Raw genomic sequence first — 26952 nt, forward strand, 5'->3', positions numbered from 1 at the left:
GGCAGATTATTTTCCTCCAACAGGGTAATGACCCAAAACACAGCTAAAAACAGCCAAGAATGGCTAAGAACAAAACATTGGACTATTCTGAAGTCTTCTATGAGCCCAGGTTGAAATCCTTTTGAACATCAGTGGCAGGAGCTAAAACATACAGTTTGGAGAAGACACCCTTCTAACCTGAGACAGCTGGAACAGTTCACTCATGAGGAGTGGGCCAAAATACCTGTGGACAGGTGCAGAAGAGAGTTACAGAAATACCTTGATTGCAGTGATTGCCTGTAAAGGTTGTGCAACAAAATATTAAGTTAAGTGTACCATCATTTTTGTCCAGACAGGTTTGATTAGTCTAAAATGATTCTGTTGAACCACGATTAAAAAGCAATGTCTGACTTTTATTACTTAATTTTCAGTAGTTCTTTATTTATTATCACTTACCTCCATTTCAAGTTATTTCAGTGACCACTAGGGTTTTTTTTCTTTCTTTAATGAAAGGGTACCAACAATTTTGTTCACGGTGTACTTACATGAGACAAATACCCTTAGATTATAGTTGATAAACTGCATAAATACCCAGGCAAGGTGTTACTAAAGATAAGAAATAGATCAGTGGATTGACAAAATGTCCAACACTTTGATATTTTTATACCATGAATTTTCAAACAATACAATCCCTGTTATTTTCATGGTTTGCAGTATGAAAATAACCTCAGTTGTCTTACAAAGGAACACTAGAGAGGAAAGAACAAAAGCTGCAATTTTGGTACCAAAACTGCAAAAAAAAAAAAAAAAAAAAAACTGTCACAGCATTTTGGTATCAAAGTGTTTCTGTGCGTTTTTACAGTGTTTGGGAGTTTGCTTGCAATTTTTGATAATTAAAAACAAGAAAGTATGATGTATTGGGTGCTTAAGAGCGTAGTATCAGTAGTATTGATAAGGATTCAGAACAGCACTTTCAATGTGCTGTACATAGAATTAAAAGAATAAAAATAAAACACTTGACAAAAACAACCTTTAAAAATCTAACAACATAAAAATATATTTAAACTACTTTAAAAAAGCTGTGATTAACTTGATTCATTTTTTTTATTCAAGTTACCGCTTCTTTATAGCATTTTGATATATTGCCAACTGGAAGGTATAATATGTGTGTATATGTAAATATGTTCATATTTTGAAGAACAAACTGAGTGATATTTGTGTACAGTTCCTTTGCGAGCCTTGAGAAACAAAAGCCCTGGAACCATTTTTGCTGGCATGATGTATCACAGTGTTTTATTTTCTGACCTCTCTATAGAAGCCAGGAGGTTCTAAGAGCACGGCTTTCACAAACCAAGCATGACAAGCCAAAGAAACAAGGCAAACCGAGGAATCAAGAGGTATGTGAGAAATAAATCACACAATTGTCCACCTGTCAACCTGCCAACCACCAGGGGGCAGTAGAGCATCACTAGTGCGGTACTGGTTTAATGGCCACAACAATGAGATGAACACAAGATCAAAGATTGAGATAGAAATGATAACAGATGGAACGCTGCTTCAGTAAAAGCACATTACAGTCAAAGTTTATGTTTGAAGACAGACACCAAAAGACATTTCAGATGCCTTTAGCACTCATTGATAATGTGACTACCAAAACCTAAGGTGAAGGTTTGGTGTCTAATATGAAGAAGGAATACAAGGGAGCTAGAAGTCCATCAGTAAGTGTAGCTTGCAGAAGTCTTTTAACTGTGGCATTGTCATTGTTGAATTAAAACCATCAAGCTATCCATTTCCAATTCATCCATTTATTTTATATCTTACTCACAGAAAGGGGCACAAACACTTAAAGGAATCATGGTGTTTAATGATGGCAGTCAATATGTTATAATATAACAACTGAACTATTATTGAACTGTGCATTAAACTAGAAAACTAGACATAATCTATTTATTTATGCATGTATGTCCTTATTTACTTCAGAGATGTAATGATATTAAAAAATCATATCACAATAATCTTGACCTAAAATATCGCTATTATCAGTATTATTGTGGTATTGTTGTGATTTGCTGATCTGAAAAGCTACCGACTCATCATTTCATCAAGTTTATTACAAACAACATAAATCAAAAAAGAAGCACAGGGACAAGACAATGCACTTTAAGTCTGTATAAACATAAAAAGTAAACATGAAGACTTTATAAAATGTGCATTAACAAACTACTTGTTATTAAGGTTGTCAAAATGGAATTTAAGTTAATAAGGTCATAATTCAATCTCTTATATCTGTTTCTTATTGCAGAAAAAGCAAACATTTTTCCCCCACAATTAAATTTATTTAATTTTGTTTTCAAAAATTGAATTTAATATTTCTTGATGTACCACTTGAACATATCATGACATTTTGTAAACATTCTGCTATGAGCGTGCAAACCTACTGTCTTTGAATGCATCGCCTTAAATGAGCTAATTATGATCTATTACAAAAATACAGATATTTTTGTCTGCTTTTCTTTGGAAGAGGATTTTTGCCACAGACGAAGGAAAAAATATTGCTGGCTACTTTGAGATTTAAGTTGAAATGGTGAAAGAAATTGAAATGTCAAGAATAAATTCAAAATTTTAATAATAAAGTGGAAATACAGTGCCATGATTAAAGTTGAAGTGGCAAAAAAAATTTAAAAAGTCGAAATGCAGAGAATAAAGTTGAAAAAGTTTTGAAAAAGAAGTCAAGACTTAATGTTAGAATTGGCGGATTATAGACACTGTGTTTATGAGCTGACAGAGAAAAAAATCTCTGTTGTCAAATCCAGTTCTGAAGTATAGTTTCACATGTTTGTTGATACTAGGTATTTTGTAGAGACATTCAAGAATCGTTTGTTTTTGTCTTAAATACTCATATATTAACAGAGGGGACATAACAGCCCTGGACTCTCTTTTCCTCTCCTTTCATTTTGATCACCTGTAGATAAGCACAGGTGACTGTTTGATGTTGTGGAATCTACACATAATATTTACAGCCCAAAACAGTGATTATGTAAAAGGAGTTAACTGTTCTGACTTTCCTTCCAAACTGGAGAAATAAAAGTGGCTCACTCATAAACATTAAAATGAAACAGCTGTTGCATCCTCATGTTTTCATCACTGCACCAAATAAAATCTAGATTTTAAACATTATTTCATCTATCACAGGTTTCCTTAAGTCATTATTAAAAGGTCAAAACAAAAGAAATCAAGATCCATTTCCAACCCTTGTGGTTCACGCAGCCTGTTACTCATGAATATTGTTGTCACTTTAAAAATTTGAAGTCAACACCATAAAGACAATACAAAAGACATTACATATTTTCTGAGCAGTTTGATAGATTCCACCCTAGACCTCCACCCCCACCCTCATCTCCAACCCCCAATCAGCAGGATAATTACACCTACACACACAAAGCACTCCCTTTTAGATAGAAGATCCTCTAACATTACCTGGTTATTCCAGGTGAAAAATACCCCAACATCTTAGAAACCATTGAGTGCTTGTGTTTCACCGAAGGTTTCTAGTGTTGGACTGAAATATTCTTTATTTACTTAAGGCCTGCTAACCAGATTTTGCTCATATTGTTCAAGAGAGAAAGGTGAAAATCATAATTTGAAAGATAAACAGCAGGGTCCACAAGAAACAGCCCCTCTGCTGGTTTTGTAAAGGCTTTTATAACCTTTCCCCACAAACCAATACGGCATGTGTGAAAAACATTTAGATTTTCAGGAGAGCAACATGAACAATTTGGGTTAAGTACCAACTTCATTTGGTGTCTAAATCACAGTGTTAGATATGTTCATAACTGCAAATATATACTGAAATGGTAAACAAACAAGCTAGTAAGGAATGCCAGTTCTGACCTGGACTCCATGGAGGAGGTGGATGAGAGAAGGATGTTAGCAGAGCTGACATCCATCATGGACATTTCCACTCACCCACTGTATGACACTGTGGGGGCCATGAGCAGCTCCTTCAGCTGCAGACTGAGACACACACCATGCAAGAAGGAGTGCTAACTCAGATCCTTTATACCAACTGCAGTCAGACTCTTCAACTCTATCACCACCTGAGTTTAACGATATCTCATACACTGCATGAGACTATGTAGATAGATACATGTACATTTATAGGTTTGGGTGTGTATGCCATGCATGTATATGTAAGAATATGTAAACAAGTTCTTGCATATGTCTTCAATCACCATAGTGTGTAAGACTTGTTCAAAAGAGCTGTACCGGCCTGTATATAGCTGAGCTCTTAACTTAAGAACCATAACTGTGTATAATCTTTTCTCTGTTTCAGGAGGACAGAGCTGTCCCTCCTCAGAGTCAGGCTCCCCCCAGGACCACCAAAGAGCTCGATGAGAGCAGGTAAGGGATCACTGAGTCCCTGGATTGATAATAATAGCAATAACTAGAACTAGACCTCCGCCATTAGCCCTATCTCCCAATAGTGAAGAATCCTTTAAAAACATTCCTGGATCCAGATCGTAATCCAGATCACTCCCAAAATCTAATCACTTCCTCCTTATGCCATCTCTGACATTTCCTGAAAATTTCATCAAAATCCGTCCATGACTTTTTGTGTTATGTTGCTAACAAATAAACTAACAAACCCTGCCGATCACATAACCTCCTTGGTGGAGGTAATAATAATAATAATAATAAAAATACGTGGGATTTTAGTTGTAAAGCACTTTTGTCAAATTGTTGTTAATAAAGTACTTTTATGTCACTAAAACAACAATTTTGTAACATTAAAAAATGATCAAATAAAAGGGGGCAGATGGTCTAGTGGTTAGGTTGTGCCTTATGTACAGGGGGGCACGCATTCAAGCTGACCTGTGGCTCCTTTCCTGCATGTCTTTCCCCCCATTGCTCATCCTAATTTCCAGCTCTGTAATGGAGCCTTTCACATCCCCATCACATCCAGTTATGTTAACACAGCAACGTTTATTTAGTTCCATTGTATGTAAAAACTTAAACGGGTTAAGGTAACGCGGTTGTTTTTGTAAACCTACTTGGGTTTAGAGCATAAACAATGCTCATTTGTCCATTCTAAGATCCACATGGCTACACTTTAAGAAATTTTTCAGGAATTAGGATCACATAATATGGTAATAATTTACAATTGTGATTATACTGAAAAATTATGCGATTTGGAATTACAATATAATACATAAATTGTGTCATAAGTATACTTGCTTGGTTTTTGAGGAAAATACAATTTAAAATGTGTATCTCTCAACTCAAAAAACATATGTAAATATTAAGTAACATAAAAAATACAAACCTTAAGTTTTCACTGTACTGCTTTCAAAATAACTTAATAAATTCCAAAAATAAAAGTTTTTCCTTTTTTTGAAAATAAAGGTACCTCCACAAAGTGCAAATGCAGGATCACAGTTGTAAACTTTCTGTAGGTATTTTTGTAACCTTATCCTGCTTCCCTCCAATCCAAAAATTAAAGTCTGCTTTTTTTTTTAGGTGCATCCAGTGTGAGCAATATCAGGGGCAGCCTCTCTTGATTTTCTTGAAATTTATAGGCGTGTATGTGCAGAAATGACTTGTTTAATGTAAATTTTATGTGAAAGAAGATCCAACATTTAACAGCTGTGCTCCCCTGACTTGGCAGAAATTTTACTTTTAAAAGGGGTGTTAAACAAATTAAAGCCCTTAAATAGCTGACTGTCCTGAAACAGGCTGATTAATCATTAATTTTTGAACTCATTCTGTAGCAGTCATCTCCCTTTTGTTATAATTGGCATGTTTTTTCCCTTATTTTTCCCCCTTTTTATTTAAACAGTTATATTCTATTATATTTTTTTAGAATGCTATTTTGGCAGACTGTCCATGGCTTTTTGTCCATTTGGAGTATTTTGATATGAGGCAGACTTTAAATGTGTTTTCTCTGTTGTACAACACATTGATCTTCATTTATTTAAGTAAGGTGTTGTGCAAATCAAGTACATTTTATCACTACTGTTATTTTAAAATTCTGGACCATCCTGCCTTGGAAAACAGGGTTTCTGCATGACCTGAGGGCATAAATATATCACAATAATGATCTTTTCACATGCCTAGTATTACCATCCATGCAGCTGCAGATGGAGAGCTAGAGACATCTAGTGGACAAAGAGAGACATTACAACTTCCACAGAACAGCTGCAGTTTCTTTTGTTCTTTATGACCATCAATAAATCCAAATCCTGATTAACTAGATTAGTTTGAACAGTTCAGACTTCTCTTTGTCAGTCATGGAATACATTTCATTCACAGGTTGACATTTGTTATCATACAGCTGCATAAATATAAATATTTTAATATCAAAGGCCATGCATAAAAATGATCAGTCTTTCCATATTCCCACAAAGTAATCTTTGACCTGCATGTTACTTCAGATCAGCCCAGAGGCTGCAGCGTCAGATCCGCGCCTGTGTAGAGACGCTGGAAGAGAGACGCAGGAATCCCACGGACACAAGTAGCAAGCAGATGGCAGCAGAAAGGCAGGATATAAAGGAGGTGACGGCCTGTTCTTTATTATTCACACAACCAATCATTATCCAATTCATAGATTATTGATCTGAGTTTGTTTCCTCTCTAATAGCAGATGAGGATGCTGCAGACTCAGCTTTTGGAGAGGAAGACAACCAGAGAGAGAAATCCTGAAAGGCATTTCAGAATCTTCACTGCAAACACCTTTCCCAATTACTCTTAAAACTGACCGCTGTTTCAGCTTTATGGTGTTAAATTCATCCTCAAATCTTATTGCAAAGACTTTTCTCCTCATGAGGAACCACTGAACTGCTGATAACTTAAAAATAAAGATCACATGATTGTTACAATTCAAGAGAGTACTTTGATATTCTCTGTTACATGTCAGGTCCTTATGAACCTTGCCTTACCGCCATTTAGGACATCATGGTACTGGGGGGTTAATGGGATGCTGAGTCTCATTAATGCAGTTACATTTGTTCACCTAACACAATGGAACAGGCATATTCTTGTACTAAAAGAGAAACTTGAATTTTTTGAAAATGTAACAATCTTTGTGGTTTCTAAAGGTTTTTAAGGCTGATTTTTGAGCTTTTGGTTGATAAAATGTTCAGATTTAGTGTTGTTTTCAGGTAATTGCCATGCATATCTGGCGATTTCTCACACTTCAATGATTTTGCAATTATGATGGAGAGATTTAATCATATTAAATAGTAGTTTAAAGCCATCTGCAGATGGTTCAATGATGAAATGAATCAGATGCAACAATGAATAAGATGTCATGCAGAGACCAGAGAATAAAACTAGAGATAGCAAATATGATGGTACAAAGCAATCAGTTGGCGAATTAAGAAATTTGCAATCAGAGAAGATAACTTAGATAGTTAAATATGGCAGTTTAAATGTAAAATAGCATGAAGTAATGGCAATTTTGTTCCTTTTGTCAGCTTGCGTTCACACTGGGGGCTGGAGAAACACCATTTCACATTTTCTGTCACTTCAAAGTCTAGTTGTTAGATATATTGCATTTAATTCAAATACTGTTTAGATTCAGTTCCTTAACATTTCCTAATTCCCTCATTAATTTATCTATCTAGGTCTTGGATCCGCTGTTATCATCACCAGATCTGTTAATCTACTCACAGTCAATTCCACAGCACCAGATTTTAATATCGTATAGAGGTTCAGTCAACTGGAGGAGTTGTCCTGCTTAAATACATGGTTACTTATCTTTGGAAATAATCTGAAAATGCTGTTAAATGTCAACAGCAGTTTGTGAATATGTTACAGTATTCGGTAGGCCTATTTAGAGCGTCCTTAGGATCTGATTCTTAGTAGTGCTCAGCTCCTAAAAATAAGTCAAATGTACAGTTCTGAGCATGGTTTAAGTCCCCAGCTGAAAATTTTATCTACTTTAACAGCGAATCATTTTCTACATATTAATTTATTTTAGCATAATAACTTGCAGTAATGTAAGTTTAAAACCTCAACGTATTTTGCAAGGAATTTACAATGAAAGCTCTAATATGCTCACCTATAATTGACCTTTGATTTAGGGGTATAATCTCTTCCTGGCTTTAGAATTTAAATGAATACCCTGTCTGTTTGTATTGTGAGACCTGACTCTGTAGATGCTTCATTTGTTATTTTACTTGAGGGGTATTTATAATACTTAAGCTTTCTTTATTCCTACCCGTATCTGTCTTATTTGACTATGTGTCCTCTATTTGTCCAAATAATGACAGCAGATACATTAGGAGTGTGAAAAATAAATTGCTATGAATTCTGAGTCATATAAAATGAGTGCAAACCAGTGATAGAAGGTTCCAGATGAAATCTCTTAAATGTCAAGAAGGTATGATGGACCCACCAGCCTTTTAAGACTGACATTTGAAAAATATCATTTAAATTTGTGAAGCGTCTGGAGTGAAACTGACAAAAAACCACGTTTGAAGCAAAATCATGCATTGCGCTTTTTAAACGTTTGTGGCTGTATTTCCATAGGTGAATGTTTCAGTATATATTTATGTCACATTTGTCAAATTCGACGACACTCGGTTATGTTCATGTAAGCAGATACATAACAGTGCTGAACCTCTACAAAGAGATGTACATGTTTTGTTTTACACTGCAGAGGTAGTCTATGTCAAATATAAGACGCCATTATTCCCTCTCTCTGTGGTAATGGGAGTCATGTCTTCGGTGAAGTCCTGAAATGATGGCATCAAACAATCAAAGAGAGGCAGAGGAAGGCAAGGCCTCGTCTGCTCCTCCAGCACACACAGAGAGAGCGTGATGTCAGCGCTAACAGTCCTGTTGTAATTGACTTGGTGGGGGTGATGGCGTCATTTCATGCCCTGCTGTAGCCTCCTGCTCCAATAGCGAAGGGGAGACGGATCTCTGGCCGACGCGACCGTGGCTCCCTTGGCCGGGATCGAGCACCGCCGAGCCGGACACTTGACGCCGGGAAACATGGAGGCTGCGGCCGAGCAGCTGCAGGCCGGCTCTCGGGTACCTGTCACTATCGATCAAATAGTTAACGATACCCTGGTGGTGACGCTGATCTATCGGGAGAGGAGCTACACAGGGATATTACTCGACAGCAACAAAAAGTGAGTGTTATTTCTGATTTACTTTTTATATTTTTAAATATGTTGCCCAACGCAGCTAACGGCTAATCCACCTTTAATGCTAACAAGTCAAAGCTAATCGTTAGCTTGCTAGGCCTTCATACAAAAGACTCGCAGGTTATTGTAGCTGACAAGAGTGCTAACTGTTAGCATGCCTGCTAATGGCTAACTAATTTTATTGTAGAACGCAATAAGATGATTAAACCAAGTTATATCGGGATTTACATCAAGTCCACGTATTGTATGTGAAGATAACGAGTCTGCCCATTAAGCATTATAATGACTCTTCATGAACAATAAGTAATGTCAATGGGTTTATCTATAGCTTATTGTGTTAGCCTAATCTCATACACAGCAGCTGAAACGTACCAGCTGAAAAGGCCTTGACTGGACAGTATTGTGTCTATCAATCATGTTTTGATATATTTTCAGACACACATAATATTGTAGTGTGTGTTGAGTTTTCTGAGGGGATGATTTATCTGAAATAATGTACAATACCTCGAGAAAAGCCCTCATTAAGTAATTACTCTTGATCTGCATGAACAATAGAAAATGGCTAAAAATACCCATTTGAAACCAAAATTTTACTTCTTTTGGTTTAAACTTTGTTCCTGCTAAAACTTAGTGACAACATTGGGCACTTTCTCTTAAAAGAGAAGGCCTTCTCATGCCACCAAACTCAGTGCTTTTCAGATTATACAACCTTATATATGTATAATTGAAGATATAATCAGTGTCATGTCTTAACTACCCCCACAGCTCTGTCACATGTATAAGCCTTGTGTGCACCTTAGAAGCCATTGGCTTTAGACTATTTATAGTCTTGCAGAATCAGAATCTGACCAGCTTTGCCCCTTAGTATGCTTAGATAGTTTTTCATGTGAGAGCTCGAGCTGGCCTGAAAATAACCCACCCAGATGGGAAAAGGCAGGCCTTGAAATAACCTAAAATAGGGCTTTATTTCAGGCCTTGTCACTGACAAAATTTGACTTCTTCTTCCGCTCCAACTCATGGAAAAATACTTCCTGTCATTGTCTCCCACAGGTTCTTTTTTAATGTCATCATCTCAGCCTATCATGCAGGCTTATCTCTGCATCTAGTTTCACTGTACACAATGTGAAATGGCACAAATGCAGTGAGCATTACTGTGTCCTTGCGCTGTTCTTAACTAGCACTGCCTGTTCCCTGTCACACACAGACCTGTTTGTGCCGTGTCAGTCACTCTGAGGGCACAGATTCGCCTGCTTTAGTGGTATGTTGTAAAGGTGAGAGGCACAAGCTGCACCAGGAGACTATTATTCAGAGGTGCCTGCCAGTTGCTCCTCCTGGGGAGGAAATCAGGCTCCCCAAATGTGCGCTAATTAATAATCTCACCGCACACAAGCCCTGATCAGACATGGATGCAAAAACAAACTGAAATCTCCTGGCTCCTTCCCTACGTCTCTGAATCCCGAGTGATTCATGGGATTGTTTTTGTTCAGTCAGATGTTAGGGAAGGGGGGTTCCTGGGCATCCTGTAGTCTCTTTGTCTGCTGTCTCCTGACTAAAGCCCCACAGCCGTGTTACTGTTGCCTGCCAGCCACCCTTCAAAGATTTCTGGGCAGTTTGGGCCTTCTCTGGACATGTTTGCAGGTCTGCAGAGTACAAAAAGAGCATGTCAAACCACCCTAAGAGAGTCATTGATACTACAGCTCCATTTTTGTGGCCTTCAGCTGCAAAGATAACTCGGCCAACCCCCACACAAAAAGAATGTTCAGCATACAGGTGACAGGGAGTGGTGTCTTCACAAAGTCAAACAAAAACAGTAAAAAGAGTCAAACAGTCTTATGTGCTTTCTGATTTTGTCCTTATTGAAGCAGCAAAGTTTGATGCATGCTGTCGCTTTGGAAATAAGGGCCTGACATTACAGCATAGCTATGCAGAGGAAATTGCTTAACTAAAAAAATTCAAGAAATGCCTGTCATGTGCTTGTTTGTGCTTCAGATGAAACTCAAAGAGATATACGGTTTTTCATTTATTGTTGTTTTTTTTCTCCGTAGGACTGGGCTGTTCTGTCTGCCAGAGTTCACAGCCAAACCCGAAGACTGCCTGAAATCTAAACCGGCTTGTGAAATCCCAGAAGTCCTGAGTGAGGAGCAGCTTTCCAAATCCCAGAGCCAGGCGTCACACAGACCAAAGGATGAAAACACACTTCCTGAAAGCGGCGTACCTGCTGCTCCTCCCTGCCCCATCCCCACACCAGTGCCAGCTGGACAGACTCCTTACCCTCCTTATTTTGAAGGAGCCCCCTTCCCTCAGCCCTTATGGGTGCGCCACAGTTACAGCCAATGGGTACCTCAACCCCCACCCAGACCAATCAAAAGAAAGAAGAGGCGAACGCGAGAGCCAGGCCGTATGACCATGAGCACGATCCGTCTGCGCCCTCGGCAGGTTCTTTGTGAAAAGTGCAAAAACACTCTGAACAGTGACGAGGACAGCAAAGACGGCCTGAGCAACAACACAAAGACTTCTAGAAAAGAGAATTCACTACAGAGCGACGACGACGGGGAAGATAAAGACACTCCCACTAAGCTGTCTAGAAAAGAAGAAGGTGTTTCGACAAAAGACGCCAAGAGACGTGAAAACGGCTCCACACTAGACAGCAAGCGCCTCAGGAAGGACAAACGGGGGGATGCTGACGGGGACAAGTACCTTGGAAGTGATGTAATCCCCCACAGTCCTGTCATAAAGATCTCATATAGCACTCCACAGGGGAAGGGCGAGGTGATGAAGATCCCCTCCAGAGTCCACGGCTCAGTCAAGCCATTCTGCCCCAAACAGCTTGTGCAGAATGGCGTCAGAGAAAACGGCAAGACACCATCTGACCCCACAAAGGAACAACGGCACATTCTTGACGCTACAAGGTCCGGCCTCACCGTGTCCATTCCCAAACTCAAACTCACCCGGCCTTTTGCCAACGTGGGTCAGGAATTACCTTCTCCAAAGATCAGCTTGAGACCCCCATCAAGGGAGGGGGAGGAGAGCGTGGTCGAGTATGAGGCCGAACTTGTCGGTGGCACTCGGAGGCGGAGCCCCAGGGTGCCCGGTCCCTGCCTTCCCCACTCTGAGGACTCAGGGGAGGGTAAGAACTCTCTGGAGTTGTGGTCGGGAAGTTCAGGAGAAGAGGCAGAGCGCGGACACAATGACCTCACGCTTCTTATTAATTTTCGAAAGCGTAAAGCAGATTCTTCAAGTCTGTCGGTCTGCAGCAGCGACAGTTTAGACGAGTCCAAGTCTTTCAGCTCTGACGGCACATCTCCAGAACTCTGTGACCTGGCCCCAGGTGAGGATCTGTCTGTGACATCATCTTCTATCCCCTCTCGAGACGACTGTAAGACCGTGCCGCCACTCACAGTGCGGCTTCACACGCGCAGTATGACAAAGTGTGTAACAGAGGAAGGTCACGCAGTGGCGGTGGGCGACATCGTGTGGGGGAAAATTCACGGCTTTCCTTGGTGGCCAGCTCGCGTCCTCAGCATCAGCGGTACCCGCAAGCAGGAGACTGCAAGCTGTGAGGCCCAGTGGCCGCAGGCTAAGGTGGCATGGTTCGGTTCGCCAACGACCTCCCAGCTCTCCGTCGCCAAATTGTCCCCCTTCCGAGAGCTCTTCAGGTCCCGCTTCAACAGGAAGAAGAAAGGAATGTACCGGAGAGCCATCCTCGAGGCTGCCAAGGCTGTGGGTCACATGAGTCCTGAGATCACATCGCTGCTCTCACACTGCGATACGTAGGTCAGTTCAGACAGTACAGGTGGTTCTAATAACATCTGCTGTCTGTATTAAATGTATCCATGTGCTTCATAGACTAAAATCATACAAATCTAACGTTTTTAACCCCCTCTTTACATATTTAACTTCTATCCTTTCTTAAAATATTAGCCGACTCCTTTGTTACACCTCTAAGTACAACAAACCCCCTTAATATTTATACTAATGACCAGTCTCTGTTGGTTTTTGTGTCTTTTGTTTGAGGTTCATTCAAACAGAGTAAATCTAACTAGTAGCTATTACATTATGTGATTAATTAAGGTTGTTCAGGTCAACCCAGAACTCCTTAATCAGTGGAAAAATAAGGACAGGTGCAGTGATCAAAGAGCTGGAACGCAAGGCAGATGACATGTTAGTGGATGCTGCACATTAATGCACTGTGATGAAAGGCCGCAAAGATAATATAGTTTGAGTCATAAGCAGAAGGACAGTATAAAATGTGTTTGATCCCAAAAAGGTGGCTATTTAGAGGAATTTTGAACTTTACAAATATATTTCCAAGGATGCATGAAACACATGACTCACATGTCTGTTACAGGCAAACTTTTGCATTCCTTTACCAATTAGCCTGTGTTTACTTGAAATTTAATTGCACATTGTTCTGCTTAAACCAAGTAACAAATATGCAACTCATCAAACCAGTCCCTTTAACATTTGCACTATGTAACTAGCACCAGTTATAAACATTGGCTAGAGCAGAGGATAAAAAACTAAAAGAGCCTCCCAGTTTTTCTGGTGTTACTTGGTCTAAAATTGAATGCTGCAGTTCATTTCTGAAGCTGGTCAGCCTCAATTATTCATGCCCTGAATGAAAGTTTAACCGGAAGATCTGGCTTCTGAATCAAATGGGCAAACATTAGCAAAATCTTTTTACTGCATCAGCAATATCAGTGCTGTTGGAGGTAGAAAAAGCAAAGTTTTTTCTAATGTGAGGAGCATGATTAAAGAAAATGTATTAGCGTATAAGTAGAGTCCATATGTTTGTGCAGCTTTATCAGAAAAACGTGATCCTGATTATTGCACTAGTGGCTGCAGATTAAATAAAACACTTCCTAATCTAGAGGCAGTCACTCAGTCATGACACTCTTACAGTATGTTGGAGTCCACAAGAATAGCGAGACATTTACTGCTTAGGTCAAAGTCAAATTTATTTTTGTGGCAAATTCAAAATATAAAGGAAATAAAGAAAAATAAATCATGGTAATAAGATAGGGCTGTAGTTTGTTCATTATTAAAAACAGTGAAATCACATGAAATAAGGACTAACAATAAAAAGGGTAAACAGTGAAAATGTAAAAAATAATAATAATGGGGATCCCTTAATAACAATTTCACTTATTAACCACTCACTTGACTCCCAGCTAAACGCTTTTGCACGGGAACGTTCTTTTTTTAAGGCAGATAATAGTAGTAAATGTGCAGTCAACGCTCATTATTCTGGATGTACATTTCTATATACTGTGTAGCGCTGAACCATTCACAGAGGCCTACAAATGTGGTCAACATGTAGCAACCCCTGTGATTGGTCTGCTAGGTAGCATTAGGTGACCTGCAGTCTCTGAGTAATGTCTACAGGCATATTGTGTGTACTCCAAAGTGAGATAGACGACTGCAGACAGCGAGATAACTTGTCAGCATCTGGAAACACCAGATGTGCATTTTCTCATCCATGCCTCTCTCTGTCACCCATTAAGTGCAAAAAATAGTGATTCAGTGGCAATAGTTTACATTTCCTCCAACGCTTCCTCTGTTTTCTACTTTGTAATAAATGCAGTCTTGTCAACTGCGGCTGAGTGTTTACCAGCTCATACACTCATTTGCCATGGATTCCTGTGTACAAAACAAGCAGGAAATGTGGCTGCAAGACCAGGAATTAGCGTAGAAACCATAAAAATGCACAAGTATGTAGAGCTCAAAACAGGCCACTACAGTGTGGATGTGATGCAGAGTTATAAACAGTGCTTTACACAGGGTCATTAAATTCTCAAATTTATTGTTGTCAAATTTAATAACGATAGTAATACAACCTAGGGATGCCTGCTATTATTGATGTGATATCAGTGAAATTCCTGCCAATGTTTATAACCTATATTTTGGCAAAAATCAGCCTTTATCAGCTGTAAATATTGACTATATGAACAAATAAGTTAGTGGAGTTTTAGGCTGGATTAACAGACCTACATCAGCTGAAGTCTTTTTCTTTATTCATAATCATTCCTTGCTTCTAAAGTGTGTTTTAAGGATTGAAATGTGTTTATCCTCAAACTTTAAAGTGTGTTTGAAGGACTGAAGTTTTCGGTCTGGACTACATAAAGATATCGGCACTGATATTGGTATAAGTTAAATTTCATTCATTGATACTGGTATATTAGCAAAAGCCCAGTATGATGCATCCCTCATAATACTTTATTTCAGTGGGACTTTAAATTACAGGTGACAAGCCACTTCAAATCATGTAATAGAAACATGGCAAACACACACAATAAAATCAAACAAGCAATACAAGCGGAACAAAATAACAGTTGAAAATTGTCATCGCTAGAGAAATAAACTGTTGGACAGACTACAGTCTGATCTCTAAAATGTCGTTACAAAGTCAACGTGCTAAGGCAGTTTATGGCCATAAGAATCTTGAATTTTGTTTAAAAAGTCTTCTAATTCAATCATAGAGGGCTTAATTTTCCTCTCTCTCTTTGAAGATTTAAATTCATACCATAACTAACTCTCATGTATTAGCGTTGTATGTTCAAGGGAGGGAATTCATGTATACAATTAATTGAAAGTACATTCAGATCATGGCCAGCCCCAATCTTCACATTTTTATTAGAACTGATTTGAAGATGTCCATGGTGAACTTTAGGGGTAAACGGAGTATTCTACACCAACCTGCCTATTTAAACAAACTTTAATACTTATGCCAAAAGAGGAGCCGTGGATATGAGTGTAAGTGAGCTGCTGTGCTCAGATCAGCAAAACGAACATTAAAACCTCTTCTCATGCAGGAACAGGCTGTACTGCTGACTGTAAACAGGAAGAGCTTTTAAAAATAGCTAATAATGGAAATTTACTGGTATTAGTTCTGCTGTAGGTGCATAAAAATACGTATTTGGTTAGACTCAAAAGAGAGATCTTTTGAGTCTAACCTTTGTTCTTGTTTTTTACATACTTCGTATGTCAATGACTGCCAGTTGATGGAAAAGCTGCACTAAAATGGCTGCAATGGCAGCAAAGTAATCCTCTGAGGTAAATGAGTCAGATCAGACTTAGACAGGTTTATGACTTTGTTCCTATTTACATATTTTGAGTCACATATGATAACCCAAAGTTTTAGAATTTCCTAAGTAGATTTCTTCAACCAGCTCTGAAATAGGCAGTAGAAGTGGGCACTGAAAGTTGTTGTTTTTCCTTACTGACAGGCTCAGATTGTTTTTTCTTTTTAGTGTTTGACAACATTACAGAAAAGATCCCTACAGAGATTGACTTTTTAAAAGAGGAAGCCAGAAAAAAATGTCATTACTTTCTTTGAAGCCGTCTGACATATGGCAACAAAAACAGCAGTTTTTTGTAACTTTTTTGAATACAGTTTTTTTCCACACAATATTTTTTTTAAAATGAACAAATGGAGGCAGTGGTAGGCAAGATATGACTTTTTCAAATGAAGTCTGTCGGGTTTGAGGAAAGTGTGTCTCTCACCAAGAAAAAGACATTTAAAATTAATTCAAAATGAAGTGAGGCAAGAGGAACTTTCTGATGAAGGAACCAGATTCATTTAACAAAACAAACTTTATTTCAGATGCAGTCTGGGAACTCTAGCAATCACCATCTATCAACATCCGATTGATATGGATGTGAACTTCTCAGTCATTCTGGTGAAGGATTAGACAGCTTCCAAGAAACGCCAACAGAGTTAGCGCCTGTAATGAAAACACTTCTGTCTGTAATCAGTTACGCAGAGGTTTCATGCCAGATTGCTGAAACAGGAAAAGAAACTTGTGATTTGCTTACATTAACAGATCTTATGTTTGCTGAAATGACAACAGGTTACAGAATTGTAAAATGGATAAAATGTCCTGTTTTGTCAGGTTTGCTGTCAAGAGGAGAGCCATTTTATGATGTATTTTTGGGCTTTTTGGGCTTGGGAAGAGAGAGGACAGTGGATAGGGTCATTAAACTGAGGAGAGAGAGACATGGAAAGGATCCACAGGTTGGATTTGAATCTGAGCTGTCTACTTGGAGGACAGCAGCCTCTGTACATGGGGTCATGAAGAGAAAACATTTTTGACAAATGGAGGTTAGATAGATTATCTGTGGTTCATTCTTAGAAAAGGAGAATAGATTTGTTGTTCAATGTTAACAGTTGGATCTCCATGTACAGATTAGTAGATTAGTATCTGCTCTTATTAAACTGTTTTAACCGATGAGAAAAATTACTGAATTTATTATTGTAGTCTGATATCTTTGAGGAAAGCAGCTCATCCAGCACTTTCTGGTTTCAAAACTGAACTGTCTATGTAGGGATCTTTTCTGTGATGTTGACTTAAAACAATCATGTGAGACACTCAGTGAAAAATACAACTTTGCACAGATGCAGCCACATTTTCCCTGAGAGTCGTTTCTGTCTGGATGCGTGGCGGCAGCATAGCCGGACAGTCCGGAAATTCAGTACTTTGTCCGGCGTCCGGTGCAGCCTCAAGCCGGACGCTTATTTGTCCTTCTTTTGGAGTCGTACCTGAATGTAATGCAGCATATTGTCCATTGCTCTCTTTCTCTGCACATCAGTCCAGTGTTTGTATGTTAAATATGATCTAGGTAATGTATATACAACGTTGACAAAAAATAAACTTTACCTGGCTGTCACATATTAATAAATTAACCCTAAAGATATCTATTTTTGGAGATCAGTGCCATCCGTGATCAGTGAAGTGCACACAGTGTCCACTGTCTCTCTCTCTCTCGCTCTCTCTCTCTCTCTCTCTCTCTCTCTCTCTCTCTGTCTTGATACTTGCAGCGCAGAAACTCTCATCACATTTGTCCCGAAAATTCACCCGTTATTCTGCAACCTCTCTAGTCAAACGTCAGCTTCTACCATTGTTTAGTTTAATTTATGATAAAACTCCCGTGCTAGTTTTGATCAGGAATTAGGCTAATTGACGTTGTCAAACTTCCTCGCGCAGACCAGCTGTTTTAAAATCAGATCAAGGGAGAAAACAAATAAAGACAATGTAAATTTTAAGGTAAATTAACAAAAGATGATAGCACTGAAGCAGAAACTTAACAAGGCCATAGAGAGGAAGAGAAAGAAGAAAAATGGATGAGCTGATGTGGGGAGGGGTGCAGGGGTGTGTGTGTGTCAGGGGGGTTTACGGGGGCAAGATCAGCTGGTTTATATTAGTTTTATTTTGAGGAGAAGACCCCAATAAAACAGATATCTAATAAAGTGGGATTAATGTTATGATGAAAACAATGAACCCATAGTGACCACTTCTTTTAGACAGATGGAAATTGAAAATATCCTTATTGCAACAAGGAATATGATCATTAAAATCAATGATAATTTCACTGACTAAGAACTGTGTCTTTTATATACGACTAACTCTGGCTAAATTGCAAAGACTTTGTATTTATTATTATTGTAATAATATATCCTTTAGTTATTTTAAGATTCTTTTGAGGATTGTTAAATGAGTATGTTGAGGCAATAGTGGTGGCATTGTTGGGGGGCTTCATATGGGGATGTAACGATAACCGGTATCACTATAGTATTATAGTTAGTATTACCATTTCAAATTTTAATTACCATTAAAACCGTGTTTGATTACGGCACTTTGAAAACTCATGGTGATACTGCTCAATTCCTGGGGAAGCCGCAGCGTTCTGTGGCAGTAATGCAACTTCATGGATGCCAGCTGCCGTTAAACAAAATAGAAGAAGAAGGAGCAGCGCTCTCTGAGACTCTGGTGTGTGTGCGCAGTTTGAAAACATGGCGAGAGAGAGCACGAGAGAGAGAGCGAGTGAAGGAGAGAGCGAAAGAGAGAGAGAGAGAGCGAAAGAGCGAGAGAGAGAGACTGTACACAAAGGTACATGAAACAGTGAAAGTGTTCTTTCTGTACCAGTTTTTCTTAGATCTCTAAGACTAGATCTAGTCTTGAACACTGAATGTAAAAAGTATTGTTGGATGTTATCTACAATTTGCACAAAGTGCAGCTACCTCTTATGGCCATAAGGTGCCATCTTTAATGCACATTTGTATGTTTGATGTTAATATTTTAATGTTCTGCCAGCAAAGTACATTGTGTGTGTTATTTTATTTTATTTAAAAAAAAAACTTGGTTAAATGATTTCAGTGTGTGTGTAAGTACTTTTTGCACCTTTCAACAATACCGTGATAATAATGATAACCGTGATAATTTTGGTCACAATAACCATAATATGAAATTTTCATATCGTTACATTTCTAGCCTCATATCAAGGTCTGCTTAGGGCCTGACTTCGTCCAGGGGCGGTCCTGGATCAAACTGTCCTTCAATGAATGGAGTGTCTCAAAATCATTGTATGATACCATTGGTGTCATGGACAAAATTGTATTGTAGTGGTGAATACACTAGAGTCTTATTTGTTGTGATCATTCTTGCTTCACTAAGTGCTGCAAAGTGTCCTCCTTTTTTGGTGCTGTGAAAATAGCCATCCTGTGGCAGCATCGTAGCTTGATCATTTTCAGCTTGCATGTTAACAACTCAGGACTTTCAGACTGCCTGCATGAGAGACACTTGTAACAAATAGAATGTAGAGAGTACAAGACTCGTGTTTGACCCGATGAAGGCCATACGCTGAAATGCATCTGGTTATTATGGGTGTTCTCTGAACTTAAACTTTTGCAGGAGCTCCCACTTTCCACATCAGGAGGATGTGCTATAAGCTTGATAACTTGGTATGGTTACATTACTGTTTATAGTTTCTAAAGCAAAGCCTGGTTTAGTATTTGTGTGAAGACACTTGCCTGGTTTGTATGGAATGTTTTTATGCTGAATTTTCCTGGTAACTTGTGGGGACTTTTATTGAGGTAAAACTAAGACAGGATTATAACAGCAGGAAGATGAGGCTTGACACGTGCTCCATCTGAAACAGGTGTGAAGGACTACAACACTACCATTACAGCCTGTTTTGTGGCTGCAAGCTAGAGATCTACTAGAGCCGCTGTAAATCTTTTTGAACCTACAGTATTAGTCTTTTTTAAATCCAGAAACATGAATAATTCAGGGCCAAGTTTAAACATACCAAAATTCCCCCTTTTAAGGAGACGTTCTTGTTGTCTTTGCCAAGTATTCCTCTGGTTTCTGAGTGCATTTTCTGCATGTAGCCAAGCTGCATGTCCTCGGCTCACTCTCAGAGGTTAAATATTGTCTTTGAGTGATACAAGAGACGGACAGGCTGCTCCCAGCTCTTCTGTTTATTCTGTAATGGACCCATTGGCCAAGAAGTGGCTGCTTGAAGTTGCAGGAATACACAGTCAGGAGTGAGGATGGGCCTATATTTGGTCCTTTTTCCACAGCTTTGTAAAGGAAGTGTTTCCTGCTCTGTCAGCTTCATAGAGGTTTTATCCGCCTTGAAAGAAGCTGACGTTCCCTTTAGTGTCCATAAACTCAAGATGACTTTGTTGAGAAGCACATATTTTACACATGCTGAGCACGAAAAAATCCCCACAGCAGATGTATGACCCGAAATGTTTGCTCGTTGTCTTAACTCTGCTCTTTCTTCTTCTCTTGTGTAGAAGCTGAGGACTGACTGGAGCGACGGCTTTTTCTCTGAATCCTCAGACTCTGTCATCAAGACCCAGGAGGGTGTACGTGAGGTTGCCACGGCTACTATTTATATGCCGTTCCTTTTTTTTTTTTTTTTTTCTTCCACATGGCTGGTTGAAAAATGGCCGCCACGGAGTGTTTTTGAGACTGGATAAGGGAGCAAATAAAAGGCCAGGCATCTCATGGCCTACTAAACAATTCCTCTTTTTTATTTTCTAGATTTAATCATATTTCAATAGAGCCGACACTACAAGGACCCAAATGTATTTATTTATCTGTTCTGGTTTATTCTGAACCAACTGTCTTCAATCTCTCAAAACCTCCCAATCTGCTGCTGTCTTCATCACGGTCCTCGCCGGCGCTGATGTGTTCACTGCGAGGTCATCCAGCCACAGGAAGCCCTAAGGACATGAGACCTTTTTACGGAGGTTTAAAAAGTCTTACCTTGAACCCTCTTACTTCTGAAACTGTGAACGGCTCCGTCTGACTGTTCCAGCTCCTCTAGCGATCAGTGTTTCCATCCTCGTAGCCTTCTGTCAGATCTGTGGATGTATTTATACTGAACTCTTATTCCTCTCCTAAAGCATCTTGTGTCTCTCTTCCATTTCATTTTTACCTTTTAGGAGTGTCATCATGTCAACCAACTTCCCCACTAGTTTTTCCTGAGAACCATTTTTCCATCACTTTACTTATTTAAAGCGTCACGTTTAAGAAAAAAAAAGCACTTTATCTGTACCTTTGGTGGCCTGCTGTAAGCTCCCTGTCTGAAACGCTAATGTGAGATTACAGCCCTAACAGGCGGCAGGGGAGCTCACAAGTCTTTGTGGTTGACTATCCATGGCCTTGGAGATACAAAAAACTTATTTTATTTTATTGTACGATTTTTGGGGGCACCAGACACGGATGGTTGTGTACACTGTATTCTGCATTTGGTGTATTTCTCTCAATTAGTAAAAAAAAAACATATTTAAGGAAGAATTCTTGTTTTTTTTAGCCTGGTCTCTAATGTTGGCATATTTCAGAGTCTAGATGACTTGAAGGTGAAAAGTTTTGGAATTGCCCTTTTAAATTTCTCCAGTCTACAGGAGTAAAACAGGCTGAATAAGCTGCATTAAAGGCCTTGGGAGCAAATGTGCCCAATCAGAGGATGTCCATCTTAAAGTCAGATTGTTTTTAGAGTTTCTGACAACACTGATTAAAGGACCCCTAAACTGACAGGTCTTTGTCCAAACGAGAAGATTCTATAATCACAAATAGCTTTCATATAATTACTCTGGCAAAACTGGGGTATATCTAGTGGAATACAGGAGTTGCTATCTCACTTGTGCTAGAGATGCATAGATGCCTCAGTTTAATACTGGTTTCACCTGATGACGTCCTGTTAAATCGTCAGCCATCAGCAAATCATTTGGCTTTTACAGATGTCAGTTACCAGTGCTCATCTATTGTGTCCAAACAATTACATATGTATATAGTTCACATAACTGCAGTTTTTTATCAAGTAGTGGAAGTCATTTGTTGGAAAAACTCTGATCTGTTTACATGGCTAAACACAAAAAAATGCTGGCAGAGTCGGAGTCTTGTGCCAAAAGAAGTACTGGAAATAACACTGGTATTGGTATCAGCTGAATTGACAAATTAAACATCAGTATCTGTTTCCACAATCAGTGCACCTCCAGTGTGTACCTTTAAAGGTTCCCTTTTTGTCTTTCACTGATTCAGTTTTGTGCTGTAAAACCTTAAAGTCTGTAAAAAATAATTGCAACTTTCTTTCTGAGTGACTTTGTTTTGCAAAGTCCACAATGTGCTTTCCCATGCATCTGTAAAGCTCTTTACTACCGTGTGTTTTTTTGCCATGTGGAGATAGAGATGTACAGATTGTTAAAATCGGAGCCCATACCAATGCAGATGTCAAAAATACTAATTGCTGATGGTTTTCCTAACTGCTTTTGGTCTCACATTGACTCCCACTATGCCAACATTTTCTCTCATATTTGACTATGAAATCAGATGATTTTTCCTAACCAAAGACTTCTGCTCAGTAAAAAACTTAAGCCAGAGTTTCAGATGTTAGTATTATATTCATTTAACACAACAGATAAAATCTACTGATATCTGTTCATGCCACGTCATTTGCCAATGTCCGATGTTTCTCAACAGGGCTGGTATAATGTTGAAACAAGACAAGTCCAGTCCAGTGCAGTAGTTCAGCTCCAGGCTTACTGGTAACATTGATAGTTGCGAAGTATAAACTCTCAGCTGGCAAGTCACCCTGACCGCTGCCACTTGTCGTGTTTAACTGAGGAGCCTTTTCAATGAAATCAACACCCCACAAGGTGCAAAACTAAACATGATCAAACAGGTTCCTTTAAAAGCGGGATTATGACCTGATGAGGGAGAAATGATAGTATAATCTGGCAACGCCAGCCTTGAATTTGTCGCTGTGTATCCCAGCATGTTTTAAGCTATATGTAATGCACCGTAAGTGGAGAGGAGTTTTTAATTCCAACAAGTGGCATTTATTGTGATGTTGACGTGTCACAGGATTTTATACTTGCTTTTTGGTCACAGTGGTATATATGATGAAGCCCACTTTCAGATGAAAGAAATGGGTATGGAAAGTGCATCCTGAACTGATTTTTGATACTTAAAATATCAAAATCAAACATTTAGTTCAAACAAATAATTTCAGGCATTGGTAGACTTAAAATTCCAGTATTCAGGCAGGTAAAATGACCTCAAAACTCAGGATCAGGATTGCCTACTGGGCCTGTTTCTGAAGCAGAACTCAGAAAAGCACTGCTCAGCACAGCTGGATCAAAAGTTCATGAGTTCACAAGTTCATGCACATAGCTTATGCATGAACAGCACATTGCTTTGTCTTACTGAGGTTGATGTACAGTTCATTTGGTTCCTGTTTTGACTTTATGTTGATGCAGAGATGAGATAGACAATTGGCAGGCATCTGGTATCTGACTTTGTGTCTAGGTAGATTTGCTCTGTTTTTAGCATGCTGGAAGACACGCCATTGAAAATAGACTCAGGAGGCATCTCCAATGGAGCAGAGTGGATGGCACTTTTGGCACATCACTTTTGGATCCACATGGCATACGCTGAGGAAACGCAGCATTTACTGTATAGTGCACTATTTGCTCTGGTGTGCATGGTACAGGTGGAATAGCACACATGGACCCTCTGGAAATTGCGGTTCATGTCAACAGAGTTAGGTGGTGGCTGGAAAAGATGGATTAAAATCTGATTCTGATTAACTGAAAAGCATAAATAAATGTCTGTCTCTGCAGGGATCCTTTCTGTAATGTTGTCAAACATTTGAAATAACGTTCTGAACCAGTCTGTGACAAGAATGACAACGTATCGTTAATATTGTGAAACCGCATTTCCTCCAAGAATCATGTGGCAGCCATGACGACCTGTTTTATGCCTGCAGACTAAAAAATCTACTGCAGCAATTTCCAAACTTTTTGCATGTCAAGTCATGTTAACCCAAAACATAAAAAATTGGACTGAGGTCTTAAACTCCTTGAATTCCTCTTTAAATTTCCACTAGAGAAACCTTGGTGGACAGATGTGTCAAAGCCCCGTATGCATCATCAGTCAGAGCTTTATTAGTGACATTGGGAGAAAATGAAATGTAACAACATGCTGTAAGAAAACTGTGAATCGAGCGGCTCAGTGTGCCGAACAGAAGCTCGCTGACGGTTGCTGCAGGCTGTAGCTACTGAGTCATCGGGCTGAAGCAGACTGTAACGCTGACCTTTAGTGACCTTTGCGTTGAAAGCAGCACTGTTCAAACAGAGGGAGGGGTGGGCAGCGAAGGTAAGGGACAACATGGAGGTCTGTGTTAAGAAGATTGCACACAGCCAACCAGCCGTCGCCTCCCTGCCTGTCTGGGAACACGGAGTTCAGTTTGAGGCTCAATGAGAGGAGTGTGTTTATCAGGGGAGGGGGAGTGGGCAGGTAACACACACCTGTTCTGATAATCTTGGGTTTGACTGTTTGCTGTTGAGCTCGGCTTGTTTCCAGGCAGCCTTACTCACTGAGGAGTGGGAAGAGTCTACATGTTCGTACGCCTGAGAGGAAAAACGGTCGTCAGGACTTCCCTATGTGTGAGCGACACGGCGATCTACTGTTGCCCACGTTGGTCAATGTTATTGGCTACTTTTTTGTTTTCTTTTTTTACATGTACTGTACATAAAATAAAATATAAAGCAATAAACCTGCTGTTGTGGATGGGCCCCTTTGTCAAGACTGAGACCATTTGAATGTTTGGATGTTTGGTCTAAAGAAAGCCAACGATATTTAGATCTATAACTTGTGTCACGATTATTAAATGTCGCTTCAGCTTTTATCTAAGTTTAACCTTTTAAGATGAGGAATAGCCCGCATTTAATATCAGAGAAAAAAAGGAAGGCACTCATGTTCTAGTTTCATCTAACTCTGAAAAGAAAGCCAAATGGCATGCAGTATTTCAGTTTTTTTGAAATATTAAAGCTGTAAATCTACAACAGTCTAACATGAGATGCCATCTCTGTCAGAAAGCAAGTACCGTAATTTAAAGGTGCAATGTATTTACAGTTTCCTTTTTTTTCCCTTTAACTTCATTCATTGAATAGTCTGGCAGGTACATCCATGAAATGACTACATTACAAACATTCCAGACTAAGCATCATTTCATAAATTCAACAGATAAAGTTCAGAGGTCAAGCCCAGGGCTAAAAAGTTCTAAGAAGTAGATACACAAAGGGTGACCTGCTTTAGCTTCGTTAGCCTTAGCTAAGCTAACATTTCTATGCTATCTAATTAATGTTACTATGCAAGCCAGTGAAGTGTAGATTTAGCAAACATAGCCAAAGCTGCATAGATGATGTCACTGCATAGCAAATGTTAGCTTTTTGGCATCATTAATATAGATATCTGTGATCTTCTATAACCTATTCTTAGGTATGTAGCTTCATGATCTACCTAGCATATGCAGCTATTGGAGTGGCAAATGCAACGTCATAGCATTTTCAAGTAGGATGAGATTTTTTTCCTGAGGGCACACTGTTCACTCAGCTTTATTAAAGGTCACATATTTTACCCTTTTAGGACAAGTTTTTATTGGTCTCAGAGGCTTGTGTGTCTGTGGCTTTAAATGTTAATGAGCTGTCTGACTCCCCCCCTCTCAGGAAATAGATGTGGCCTAATGGAGGATCAGGAAAGGAGGGCGGAACTCACTTCCAAGCGGGGAGGGCCAACCGAACCGGGGGCAGGGCTAGCACCCCACATGACATCATGAGGGGAAAATGTGAGAACGGCTTGTTTCAGCACACATTTTTTAAAAGGTGGAGATGGGGGGGGGGTCTGATTCTTGGAGGGATTGTGGATGGGCCAGGGGCACATTATTTTGAGCAAAGCCTGAAAAAGTGTATTTTGCATAATATGTAACCTTTAAATATTTTGTAAATTGGTTTTTGCAGGTCAGGTTTTTAACTTTTGGTATCCAAACCCTTACTTTAACCATTACCCTAACCTAACAGGAAGTTAACTTTGATTTTATTTTGAACGTTTTGTTGTTTTTTCTGTTCTGATAGACGCAGCCTCTCAAAGTTGTGTCTGTGGGAGGGGCTTCTGGGAGCTACAGTCTGAAGGTGGACTACTCTTGAAATCTGACAGATGTTTACAGTTTTATTTCTTCATGTTTGAGAAGACCCTAAATTCTCCAAATGCTACCGATATTATACTTATGTACATTTATGCACTTTGGTCTGCCAACAGTAGGTCATGTTAGCTAGAAGTAGCAGGAATGCTAGTGTTAGCTATTGATATCTCAGTTTTAAAATGAAGTTCAAAGTTTCAGAGGATCTAAGATTTCAAATAAAAACGCTAGCATCTGTTCACATTAACTTTTGGTATGTTAGTTTTTGTGTCAGGTAGTGTAACTTTTGAAAGCAACTTGTTACATTACTGTGTTACATACTGAGAAATGTAATGCTTTACCTCACTGCTTTACCTACCTCTAAAAATAACACATAAGAATTCTTTTGCATAACTAAATATTAAAACCCTTTAACCTCTTGCTGCACTTGTCAGTTGTAAAAACAACATAACGATGCCATGTCTGCCCTTGAATGTGTCTGTATATCCTGTATGAGATACAGGAGATAAAGAAGGCCAAACAGTGCAGATGTTATGAGGGGCTTGTTTATTTC

At 39.2% G+C, this 26952-nt stretch overlaps 2 protein-coding genes across 4 annotated transcripts in view; both read left to right on the forward strand.

Moving 5' to 3' along the window:
* Window positions 1-6808, forward strand: part of LOC121511498 (leucine-rich repeat-containing protein 27-like) — a 29599-nt gene extending 22791 nt beyond the window's left edge. Inside the window, exons 8-11 of one of the 2 annotated variants that reach the window (XM_041790232.1) lie at window positions 1295-1376; window positions 4313-4380; window positions 6411-6531; window positions 6617-6808. In XM_041790232.1, the coding sequence (XP_041646166.1) occupies window positions 1295-1376; window positions 4313-4380; window positions 6411-6531; window positions 6617-6727 (382 nt within the window). In that variant the 3' untranslated portion in view covers window positions 6728-6808. The remainder of the gene's footprint in view (window positions 1-1294; window positions 1377-4312; window positions 4381-6410; window positions 6532-6616) is intronic. The other variant, XM_041790233.1, reaches the window with a different exon arrangement.
* Window positions 6809-8685: 1877 nt separating this feature from the next.
* On the forward strand, window positions 8686-21957 carry pwwp2b (PWWP domain containing 2B). 2 transcript variants are annotated; one of them, XM_041789442.1, is made up of 3 exons: window positions 8686-9116; window positions 11177-12901; window positions 20710-21957. In XM_041789442.1, the coding sequence occupies exons 1-3, from the start codon at window positions 8977-8979 to the stop codon at window positions 20714-20716; spliced, it is 1872 nt and encodes a 623-aa protein (XP_041645376.1). In that variant the 5' UTR covers window positions 8686-8976; the 3' UTR covers window positions 20717-21957. The 2 variants fall into 2 exon arrangements, with proteins under 2 accessions (XP_041645376.1, XP_041645377.1); XM_041789443.1 differs by having other exon boundaries at window positions 8687-9116; window positions 11177-12905.
* The last annotated feature ends 4995 nt before the right edge of the window (window positions 21958-26952 follow it).

The sequence above is a fragment of the Cheilinus undulatus genome, linkage group 6 (assembly GCF_018320785.1).
Source record: "Cheilinus undulatus linkage group 6, ASM1832078v1, whole genome shotgun sequence".
Lineage (NCBI taxonomy): Eukaryota > Metazoa > Chordata > Actinopteri > Labriformes > Labridae > Cheilinus > Cheilinus undulatus.